Below are 12,682 nucleotides of genomic sequence, written 5' to 3' on the forward strand. Positions count from 1 at the left end.
TGAGGCCAGAGATGTGGAGGAGGAATAAGGCCCTGGAGAGATCTGAAACGTAGGAAAGCCATTTTGAATTGGTTTAACGGCTGTATAGGGGAGAAGCCAGAGGGAAGGTGACAGAGAGGATAAGACTGGTATGATTCTCAGACCTGGAAAGAAAGAACATTCCTAGGAACCATGGGAATTGCCAGACCAGATCAGACTCGGAGTCTATCTAGTTCAGAATCCTGTCCCAAACAGTGACCATTTTCTCATTTTCCATATAAATGTTCAATTATTATTGGAATCCTGCTAAGTTCCTGGCCTCAATGATATCATGTGGCAATGAGTTCCATAGGCCAACCTTTTGGACTTGCTGAAGTACAGAGAGTAATAATTTAGGAAGACTAGTAGTTAAGGATTTCAGGATTAAGAATTTCAGTAGAGGCCAAGTCAAAGCCAGGATGAATCCCAGCAAGAGGATGGTGCTGGACACCTTACAGAGAGCTAAGATGTAAGACGACAGAGAAGGTGTGAGGTCAAGAGGAATTCCAGGAGGTCTGGTTGTAGGAGCAAAGCAGAGGGGAATGTGTTAAGTGAGAGCAGGGTCAGAGAAATGGAACAGAGTACTTTTTACCTAGGGGAAGGACTTTGGGGCTGTTTAGTAATAAGAAGTTATGGTGTATTCAGGAGACAAGACCACAGCAGCAGAGAGATGGGAGAGGATCGGATCAGCAAACCATCAAAAGGGTCACTGCCATAGAAAGGGATGTCCAAGACTTTACATGCCATACCCTAGCTGTTAAAGTCCACTGGGTAAATAATAACCAGAATACGGGCTTGATTGTGCAACCACTGATCACAATGCTGGTAATCTCATTGAAGTCAGTGGGACCCTTTGCATGAATAAACACTCATTGACGGGAGTGACTGAGGGTTGCAGCATTGCATCATGTGAAAAGGGCCTATGCACATTCTGACAGCACCCACCAGAACTAGACTGACCATCTGGTTTATCATGTAAAGGACAGGAAGCATGAAAAATCCTTTTTAGCCACAATTTAGAAGTCATCTAAATATTCATTTTCTCAACTGATTCTGGGTTTCTGATGCAGGGGTGGTAGAAGCTTACTAACAGTGGGGGAGCCACCAGTGCCTGAACTGTGGCCCTGCCCCTTCCCCGAGGCCCCTCCTCACCCCTTCCTCCCCGAGGCCCCGCCCCGTGCCATCATAGAATCACAGAATATCAGGGTTGGAAGGGACCCCAGAAGGTCATCTAGTCCAACCCCCTACTCGAAGCAGGACCAATTCCCAGTTAAATCATCCCAGCCAGGGCTTTGTCAAGCCTGACCTTAAAAACCTCTAAGGAAGGAGATTCTACCACCTCCCTAGGTAACGCATTCCAGTGTTTCACCACCCTCTTAGTGCAAAAGTTTTTCCTAATATCCAATCTAAACCTCCCCCACTGCAACTTGAGACCATTACTCCTCGTTCTGTCATCTGCTACCATTGAGAACAGTCTAGAGTCATCCTCTTTGGAACCCCCTTTCAGGTAGTTGAAAGCAGCTATCAAATCCCCCCTCATTCTTCTCTTCTGCAGGCTAAACAATCCCAGCTCCCTCAGCCTCTCCTCATAACTCATGTGTTCCAGTCCCCTAATCATTTTTGTTGCCCTTCGCTGGACTCTCTCCAATTTATCCACATCCTTCTTGAAGTGTGGGGCCCAAAACTGGACACAGTACTCCAGATGAGGCCTCACCAATGTCGAATAGAGGGGAACGATCACGTCCCTCGATCTGCTCGCTATGCCCCTACTTATACATTCCAAAATGCCATTGGCCTTCTTGGCAACAAGGGCACACTGCTGACTCATATCCAGCTTCTCGTCCACTGTCACCCCTAGGTCCTTTTCCGCAGAACTGCTGCCTAGCCATTCGGTCCCTAGTCTGTAGCTGTGCATTGGGTTCTTCCGTCCTAAGTGCAGGACCCTGCACTTATCCTTATTGAACCTCATCAGATTATCATCATCCCTTCCCCTGACGCCTCATCATCCCTTCCCCTGACGCCCCACCCCCATGCAGCCCCTTCCCTTGAGGCCTTGCCCCTGCACCACCCCTTCCCCCGAGGCCCCTTTCCTTCTCCCCATCGCTTGGCTTTATGGTAGATAAAAAGTGAGGGGGCCATGGCCCCCTGACCCCCCTGTTCTGATGTCATCTGCAGTGTCTCAGGGTGAATGATGTACTTCTCTCAATTGGCACTTTTATATTTACACAGGTTATAGATTTCTTTAGAACTTAAGAAAATAAAATACACCAAGGAATAACCAATACGAATGGTATGGAAGACAGTACGGAAGCCTCATGCAGCCTGGCAAACAACACTAGTGTGGAGAGTCATGAATCTTTGCAGTTAAATAAAATGGCTTTTACACCACCGGAGTGAAATACATCCATGCTGTTTGTGCCTGACCCAAAGCAACAGGGACTATTTCCCGGCATAACTTTCGTTTCAATTGGTTCTGTCTATTTGCTGCTCCTCTCTTAAGGGTAGCCACCTGGAATTCTGGCAGTGGGAGCACTGGGAGCTCAGTGACAGAGGGCGCAGGCCCTAAGCTGTCAGTAAGCCTTTAAAGTTAGGGCTCTGTGCTTCAGGAGAGAATGGTGAATTTCCGAACGGTTGGGTTCAGAGACCAATTGCAGAGAATGTCAGATCTCTCTCCTTGTGATAAAAAGACACACGTGCTACCAAAAAAGGGTGCCCTGGGGTCTTCGCAATAGGCAATTACAGGGCTTTTGTAACTGACTCAACATCAACAAGAATAGCTAAACTGAGCCTAGAAATCTCTGCGTGAAACAGACTGAGGGCTGTGTGATGGTTACAGAGTAGGGAAGTTCCCTGTGAGATGTTACACTGAAGATCTGCTTCCTAGGCTTTTTTGAAGCCTTGACACTGGATTTGAGGCTGCCAATCTGTAGAGAAGCTATTGTAGTTTATAAGCAAGCCCCAGAACAGTGAATCAGCACATACAAAACTGTTTCCTGACTAGGCTTATTTTACATGACTGGCTGTAATAACGAGCCCTGAGAATTTCCCTGCTTTTGCATGTGTACAAGGGATTTATATTGTCTTAAATAATGTTTATATTATTCAAATGAAATTACTTCCCAAAGGAAAGCCCCTCCCCTCCTTCCCAATGGCATGAAGGATCTCTTTGCAAAGGACAAAGAACATAAGAACGGCCATACTGGGTCAGACCAAAGGTCAATCTAGCTTAGCATCCTGTCTTCCGACAGTGGCCAATGCCAAATGCCCCAGAAGGAATGAACAGAACAGGTAATCATCAAGTGATCCATCCCCTGTTGCCCATTCCCAGCTTCTGGCAAACAGAGGCTAACAGCCATTGATGGACCTATCCTCCATGAATTTATCTAGTTCTTTTTTGAACCCTGTTAATGGTCTTGGCCTTCACAACATTCTCTGGCAAGGAGTTCCACAGGTTGACTGTGCATTGTATGAAAAAATACTTCCTTTTGTTTGTTTTAAACCTTCTGCCTATTCATTTCATTTGATGGCCCCTAGTTCTTGTGTTATGAGAAGGAGTAAATAACTCTTCCTTTTTTACTTTCTTCACACCAGTCATGATTTTATAGACCTCTACCATATTCCCCCTTAGTCGTCTCTTTTCCAAGCTGAAAAGTCCCAGTCTTATTAATCTCTCCTCATATGGCAGCCGTTCCATACCCCTAATCATTTTTGTTGCCCTTTTCTGAATCTTTTCCAATTCCAATATATCCTTTTTGAGATGGGGCGACCACATCTGCATGCAGTATTCAAGATGTGGGCGTACCATGGATTTATATAGAGGCAGTATGATATTTTCTGTCCCTTTCTTAATGATTCCCAACATTCTGTTCTCTTTTTTGACTGCCGCTGCACACTGAGTGGATGATTTAATTGGGGATGGGTCCTGCTTTTGATCAGGGGGTTGGACTAGATGACCTCCTGAGGTCCCTTCCAACCCTGATATTCTATGATTCTATGATGTTTTCAGAGAACTATCCACAGTGACTCCCAGATCTTTCTTGAGTGGTAACAGCTAATTTAGACCTCATCATTTTATATGTATAGTTGGGATTACGTTTTCCAATGTGCAAAGCACATTGCACAAGCAGCTCAGCTCTAAAGCTCAGGCTATCTTCCCTTTGACACTACAACGGTATGAGCCTGATCATATCCCCTGACCTGCACAGGTGGGAGATATTCTGTGTGTGGTTCTATCCCTTCCCAGTGGTACTAGCCTGAGCTACCTCCCCGAACTTGGCTACCTCCCCGCAGTCTGCAGGGAGTGCCCCAAGAGCCAGGAGATCCATGCAGGGAGAGAGGGAGGTTGGGGCACATCACCCCCACACCATCTCTATGGAAGTCAGAGTAATAATACAGCCTTAGACCTAATCTGACCTGACACCATCACTCTAACTCACCCCAGTAGAGTAACTGCCATTAAAATCCATACAGTTCTACTCTGTGCCCTAGTTAATATTACTGCAGCCATCAGTGTGTTCTCTACATACTCCTTTAGGGACTATTAGAAATACTGCCAGCAAGGCTAATTACTTGTGAACTGCAACAGTAAAGATGTGACTAGAGGATGCACTGTGTTAACAGCTGATCACCTAGCAGGTCTCCGACATGTCTACATGCAGTGTGGTGGGATGGGAGTTGTAATGTTAGCTTTGATAGGTCAGGCTCTGAATACAAAACTTCAAAAAATCTGTTGCATGCAGAACTCCATCTGTGTGTGCTCACTGGAGGATGCGATAAGGACAGAGGCACTCAGAACATATTCTCTAGTGGCTTCTGACCCACAGCTCTATCAAATGGCATGCAGCAGGTTGTGAGCATTCCAGGACAAGTCCATAAAAAAACTATCTTTGATTCATTGTAGCTGCACTGCATTATGATATAGCTGCTCTTGAGATTTGTGTGTGGAGAGAACTTACTTCCACTGGAATTATCCAGGGGCCAGGTCACACAATTACTGTATAGAATTAGGAGCTCAAAATTGTGCATGCAAACCCTAAAGCCTTGCTTCTAGTGGCAAAGGGCACTTCAACAATACTCCTGAAAATAGCCTCCATTTTTGTGCATACACCTTTGGGTACCTAAGCTCCCAACGGTTTCTACCATGCTGGGCCAGACTCTAACTCGCTGGAGGTAGAAAAATAAAACCAATTCAACAGCTGTAACAAACCAGATCAGAAACTCACCTGCTTTTGTTCTTCTCCCAAACTGTCCCACATGGATGCAACAATTTTTGAAACATCTCCGAATGTAGCATTTGGGTTTTGCCCTTTGATAGCTGCTTGTGTGTCTCTGAAAAACAGGGCATAAGCTGACACAGGCTTCTGGGGCTCGTTGGGGTCCTTCTTTTTCTTCTTCTTTTGGCTTTTGGGTTTCTTGCCCAGGTCTGTTGATGGTCTCTTCTCTCCAGAAATCTGTAAAACCAAAAGGGACCCAGTAATGACCAGCTCTCTCTGGTTGGAGTTAAAGATTCTGGTGGCATTGGGAAAATGATGAGACAGGAAGCCAATGAAGAACGAGCACTCATGACAGGCACAGGATGGCGCCTGGCACCACAACCTGACTCTCTCCCCAGTATCATCCCTTTCACTTGTACAAATAGTTTGAGAAGTTTAGTGTTCAACCCAAGTGAGGAACTAATAACCCTGGCTAAGGGCAGGCCTAGTGCAGGCAGCTCCTGGGCTTTCCCCTAGCTACCCAGCACTGCCCTCCAGCACAGGTATCCCATTACTGCCATCCTGAACCACTTGAGCAATTTGCTGGTTATTCCCGCCTCGATGTACTTGCTGTGTATGGTATGAACAAGACTGGGCCAGTACACTGTTTTTCAACTCCCTCCCACCTGATCTCTCACCAGTACCACTCTCTGATCTTGGTGACCACCCAGCTTCTTATGCCCCTGAAGATTTCGCCACTGATACTACATTGTTAACCCAATGTAGATCAGTTTTTTAAGCAGTGTATTGAAGGCCTTTGGAAATTCCAAATAATGCGTCTCTTTCACCCCATGCTGCTCCTATTATCACTTCCCCAGAGACATTAGTCAGGTTAGTTAAGCAGGCCCTTCCTTGGTGTAGCCTGTGGAATAACTCTCCCGAAGTTCCACCTGACCTCCGACTGCATGCTTGATCAGTTGTTCAGGAATCCATCTCAGTCTGTATGTTAGTTGGAGTCTGTATGGAGTTTGCCATAGCTCTTCCACTGATCCCTTTTCAATATTGGGGGAGGGGGAGGTGTCACTTTAGCACTCTGCTCCCCTCCAGCTGTGCCCAGGCGTTCATATTTTCTATTCACCTCCTCTTTCTGCACTGTGGGATGCTGGGTGTACAGCTCTGGAACTGTCACTGCACTTCTCTCCCTGACTTGTGCTGGTGTCCTGTAGTTTCATGAGTTTCTCACTCTTTGTCCCCCAGTACATTCCCCTCTGTGTGTGGCATGTTTCCCTCCTTTTCTTTTGTAAGCACCAAGACTAAAATGGTGCCTGATGTATCCCCACATTCCTCATGCTCTCTCCTAGGGACACAACCTCCCTCACTGTTTCCACTAAACAGCTCCCCAGATACTTTCACTTGCTCTTGCTTATTTCCCCTAACCATCCCCTGGAGGCTCATATACTCCCTCCCTGTGCCCTGCCCATTTCCTCTGCCGGTGACCTCCCCATTCATTTTGCTTTCCAGCTGGTTTCATTCAGCAGCACACACTTTTTTCAAAATTCACTTTCATGTTTTTGCTTTCCCCTTTCTCAGATTCCTCCCTGTCCTGATTTCACCCTGGTGAAGTCATGGTCCATCTTTACCCATCATTCCCCAACTTTCCTCATTCCGACTGCGTGCTGTGTTCCTTTGCACCAGGTCCACCTTGCCCCCCAGAGCAGTCATGAGCAGGGGCCACAAGCACTACCGGCATGACACTGGAGCACCGTGCCCTTTTGGGGACATCTATACTTTGAAAGGCAGCTTGCTTCCCTCCCCCAAATAGTGCAGGGCCTGTTTGCACGTACGCACACACACACGCATACACTCCACAACAACAGGGCAAGAAGCACCTCTGGGGGAATTCACAAGTAAAGTGTAGTATATCTTTATGACAACACTATACACTGTGTTAATCCTTAGAGACCTGCCAATTTTGTGTTAAACAAGTAGACTCGGCTATCTGAATGCATTCAGCATTCCATGAGCTTTGAGAGCACTGAAAAGACTGAGGTAACATTAATTATTTAGTTATCTGCAGCATCTGGCAAGATTTTAAGGGAGTACAGATCCTCTCCTGCTTTCCTTGCTTACCTAAACCTTGACCAAAGACCAAGGGGAGTTTTGAGTGCAGAAGGACTACAGGATCAGGGCTGCATTTTGTTACCTGTGATTACCAAGTCTCATCAGATCACTGTGCTGGGCAGGCCATTTAGTGGGTCGTTTAGTCCACTCCCTGTACCATAACAGAACTGAATTCATTCTCCCCAAATTCTTCTTGAAGAGAGTCTAAGACTCAGCCTCCAGTGAGGTAGAATCCATAGCTTCCCTTTTTAGTTAGTGTCACCGCCAAACTTCTGCTTCTTATAGGGTCTGATCTTTGGCCTTGGGCACTCTCTTTGGCACTGCTGCACAGGCCATGCTGCTGAAATGTAACCACCTTTTTTACTGCTGTTTACAGGCTGCTGTTCCAGGCTGGCATGCCTGGGTATTCCAGGGTGTTAATGTAGCATATGTGACAGCTGGTAACCAGAACACACAGTCACAGGGCTAAGAAATAACACGCGGAACTTGAAAACAGAAAGTAAATTTCCAGGTGGAGTGCATTTGCTAAAGAAGATGGTAAGATGCAGCAGGGGTAAGTATATCAGACACAGACAAAAGAAAATCCATGAATATTGAAGCGTACATGTTCACCTATAGAGGAAAGAGATACTTTTAAACCACTTTGAACTCATACACTGAGGACCTCTACGTTAGTGAGTTAAGCCACACAATACCCCTGTGAGGCAGGGAAATATTATTAAACACATTTTACAGGAGGAAAATCTAAGACACAAAGAGGTTCGTTGACTTGTCCCATGTCAACAGCAGAGCCAGGAACAGAACCCAGAACCAAAGGCTGCCAGTCCTGTATTCTAACCACTAGAAACACTTCCTCAAAGGCAAAAAGTCAACTAGCATCTCTGCTTATCAAATGCTGACAGTGTTGAGACACTTCTCAGACTGCTCAGCAATTCCATTAGTTAAAAAGTTACCCACTTTATCAGGAAGATGATTTTAAAAGAGGAAGTTACTTACTTTCATAATTGGAAGTCCTTTGACCTGTGCGGGCCCCTGTAGGTATGCATATGCTCCAGGCCCCCGAAGCCAGAGAATTTTGAAAGCAGTGTCTGTTGGTCTGTGCCTGCACCTTCACTCTCCTCATGACTCCAACTGAGGAGATAAAGGGCTGGGCAGACTGACCATCTCTCCAATTCCTGGTCTACTGTGAATCAAAAGATGATCCAAAACAGAGGGGAAGGAGGGCGAATAGTGAAATACAGACAGGGACCATACATCTTGAAGAATCTCCAGTAAGTAACTTCCTCTTCTTCGAGCGCTGGTCCCTGTGTGTATTCCACTGTGGGTGACTGACAAGCAGTACTTAAGTAGGAGGAAGGTGTGAGAATGTAGATGGCAGAGCTGAACGAAGGGCCACCATTCCAAAGGATGCACTGGTGGGGGAGTCCTGTACTGAAGCAGTGTGGCTGGAATTCCATGTAGTTGCTTTGTAAATATCAAGTAGAGGTATTTCTTGAAGCGATGCCATAGACGTCACTTGTGCTCTCGTGGAATGAGCCCTCCCCCCATGAGGGGAAGGGAGATTAGACAGCGGATAGCAGAGCAAAATATAGACATATAGTTTACAGATAAATGGATAAAGACAACAAAACTCTGGACTCTGGCAGTTCTGACCTGGTGGTGAGAAGGAACTGGGGAGGAGGCTGGTCTGCCTCACCCTTTATCTCCTTGGTTGGAGGCACGGGGAGAGTGAGGATGCATGTGCGGATCAGTGGACACTGCTTTCAAAACTGTCTAGCTCCAGGAATATGGAGCACATGCATACCTACACATAGGGACCAGCACTCAAAGAAAAACACCATTTTATGATAGAAACTAGGCTGAATACCAAGCCCTTAAGCATAAAATGTAACTAGACATGGCTGTCTGTCTGTCTAAAGAAGGTTGCTGTCATAACGGCTTTGTTATTTAATTGCAAGCACCAGAAGTGCTCGGAAACCACAGAGTTTAAGAGGACTCATTTCAGCTGGCACAGTTCTAATGTTCTCTGTTCATCAGCTCTTGAATGGCCATTAAGCTCGGTCTCAGTGCAGTGGCATTTCTCAAATGGACAGTTGCCCATTAGCGAATAAGCAAAAAAAAAAAAAGGGGGGGGGGAATGGGACAGAAAAAAACATTTAATTTAAAACTGCCAATTGGGTTGGAATGGGATTCCTGGGGGTGAAAGGCCACCTTGTTAGGAGGAAAAAATTCATTACAAGGTTTCACTCCGTGGGTGAATTGGATGGCATTTTATCTCATTTTAATCTCAGTTCATCTACTTTTGTACTGATGGGAAAGAAAACAAACCCTCCAGCAGTTATTGGCCAAAGTGCAGCATCAAGTAGAGGAGCCAAGAACAAGAACCAGCAACTCTCAGCAACTATTAGGAGTTTGTGATCATTCTTATTTATACAGAGCCATAAGTGTGCATGGCACTTTACAGACAAATGACAGACTATGTCCTGGCCCCACAGAGTATTGAGACTCCTAACTTCTGTTGAAATGCCTTTGTGGATTTGGGTCTTATAGTCTTTAGCAGTGTGGATTGTGCAGCTTTCATGGCCCATGTGCTAAGCAGTGAGCAGAGCTACAACACTGTTTAGAGTTCATTTTCTGCTGAAGTATGAATCTGGTACAGCGTAGTACGACATAGTCCTGGCTAGAGGGAGGTGTCTTGCAGGCGGGTATTATGTAGGCTTAAACAACCTGATCATTATTACTGGCACCCTAAACCAAACCTGAACCAAGGCCCAGGTCACAGAATCACATTGGGTAGAGATGGAAAGATCTGTGAGATTATGTAAACCCCCCACTCCCATCATGCCAACCAATGTACAGTGGGATTACTCTCTACAGTGGGATAAATTGTTCTGGGCCATTATGTCTCTTCCACCCTCCTGTCTCCTCCACCTTCACACTTTGCATAAATGCCAGAGACAATCATGGAAGCACAAGGCTTTCTCCCTGTAAGCACCACAGGAGTGCATCCCACCCCACAGGAAGTGGGAGGAGTACAGTCATGACCCCACCCCTCTGCCTGTGGAGCTGGCTGGGTATGATGCTGGGGGAACAGGCTGCAACCTCCAAAGAGTTGGTGCATTAAGCATGTCCTCCCACACCCGGCACAGTTTGCTCGGGGAGGGATTTTATGGGCTGGCTCCACAGAGCACCCAAAGGGAGCCAGTGTCTTCCTAGCACAATCTGGCTCTCGGTCTTCCCTCATGGGTTCAGGAGCCTAGTGCCCACAGCAGTGGGAACTGCCGCAAGGACTGAATGCCTTTTGCCAATAATTCAAGTGGAATCACTCACAAGGGGCAGCTCAGAATGGCCTGGATTTGCTGCTGTTGACTTAGAAAACAGCTGTGAATGTTATTTTAACATGTGACAGTGCTGTGATGTGAATCCAGCTATAAATGCCCTGAGATAACGCACTTTACTCCATTGGAGAGGCCGGTGTGCAGAACAATCGATGTAACATGAAGAGTAAGCTGGGATAATTCACAGGTTTGGGCAATCAAATTATAAACAGGCTGCTTTGCTGTCATCTAGGCGATTCTCAAAGAGTCAGGGGCTTCATTGGTCACATCTGAATTTTATAAAACCTGCAGAGAGATTTCTAAAGCAAGGGTAATTGGGACTATACCCACTCCCCAGGCTGGGCGAGTAAGAGTTGGATGCTTAATCCTGGGAACAACTAAGCCCGGAAACACACTAAACTCTTAGGCTGGGGTATTCAAAAGGAGTTTAGCACCCAAATGCCATTGAAATGTCCATTGGTCTTTCCTTTGAAAACCCCTGTCTTACTGTTTTAATGGATGTGAATTCAAATGAGTAGCCTGTGCAGACAGGGCAGGGGCACAAGAATGTTTAGCTTTCCAGACACTACTAGTGAAAACAAAACAGCCATATTTCTGCCTTGATGCAACAACAAAAACAACTTTTCAGCCATGAAGTGCTGGAAGTGAAGTCACTTAGCACAAAATGTTAGTGTGCTGCTTTCCCCCTACATCTGAATTATCTACTGGTATGTTGCTTGGGTTCCCCCACTGACCCCTCAGGGCTTTGAAAATTCTCCAGTGAAGGGATCTTTCATGATCCCTCTTGCAGTGGGTCACTACGCTTCCAATAAGAGTTACAATTTACTTCAGCGTTTGGTCTCTATCCAGTTTTCACAAATTACTGGCTTTTGTGGGAATAGAAAAACCACCTCCTGGCATCAGGACCATTTCTTATGTGTTAATATGATTTTCTTGGTAGATATTTTAATTTCTGTTCGTTAGAAACTCTTTTTATGATCTGTTGTACAAAGGTCATTAATGGTCATAAAATAAATGATGGATTGATGCCTTTAAATATTTCCAACAGCTGTGTATATAGAGAAAGCAAACAAAAACGCATAAGCCACTGTGACTCCAGTGCTCTCTTTACACTGTGGTTTCTTTTCTCCAGGAAACATACCACTTGATTATTGCTTTGCCTAACTTGCTATGTGTATACAGGATAGACAAGGTATATATTTGTGGCCAGAAAAAAAATACAGGGCTTTATCAATTGCCTTAGCTATCTTGCTCCAAGAATCTGACATATCCCCAAATTCTGTCTCCCTCATTGGGACTCGTTGGACCTATAAGAAATCCAGCAAAAAATCCATGACCTAACAGGTAACTCCTGTACTATCATATTGTCAGGCTGAAACCTTGAAGGTGATTGGTAAAGGTACAATGGAAAAAGCTGCTGCAGACACTGAGTGTAGTTAGCCTAAAACTCACACTGCACTCTCACTGCAAGAAAGGTTTTAGCTGCAAAGCAAATGCCATTTGCTTTCTGTGACCCTTGAGTTGCCGGTGATACAGTCTCTTCTAGCCAGCAGATCACCAAACTCCTCTGGCTGCATAGGGCTGTGCCAAATAGACACAACCAAATTCTAAAACTGCAAAATCTGAGGATTTCATAAAATACTTCTATTTTCAAGCAAAAATATATTTTTATTTTCGCAAGTTAGTTCTAATGAAGATCAGATTTGCATCCACACACACTTTTTGAAATGTCAGGTTTTGAGATGAAAACTTTCATTTCATGAAAAGTGAAATGAAAACGAAGAATATTTTTTCCTGAAGTTTCATGAGAAAGTATTTGATAGTTTGCTCAGCCCTAATACTAGAGCTAAGCGGTCACTATATTACTTGTTACTGTGGGTAACACACACACAATTTGATCTTCAGGAGGTTTTTCTTCTGGGAATGAAGATACACTACCAGCAAGCCAGTGATTTTGGTAATACAGTGTCTTCCTCAGAAGTAGCATCTTTCAGAGACAGCCCTTCCACGAAG

The 12,682-nt window shown here is 45.3% G+C and overlaps 1 protein-coding gene across 3 annotated transcripts in view; it reads right to left on the minus strand.

The window, feature by feature from the left end:
* TOX2 (TOX high mobility group box family member 2) overlaps positions 1–12,682 on the minus strand; it is a 257,719-nt gene that overhangs the window by 39,123 nt on the left and 205,914 nt on the right. For all 3 annotated transcript variants that reach the window (XM_084645625.1, XM_084645627.1, XM_084645626.1), the window contains one exon: positions 5,241–5,468. In XM_084645625.1, the coding sequence (XP_084501751.1) occupies positions 5,241–5,468 (228 nt within the window). The remainder of the gene's footprint in view (positions 1–5,240; positions 5,469–12,682) is intronic.

This window comes from Lepidochelys olivacea (genome assembly GCF_965140295.1).
Source record: "Lepidochelys olivacea isolate rLepOli2 genome assembly, chromosome: 13".
Classification (NCBI taxonomy): Eukaryota; Metazoa; Chordata; order Testudines; family Cheloniidae; genus Lepidochelys; species Lepidochelys olivacea.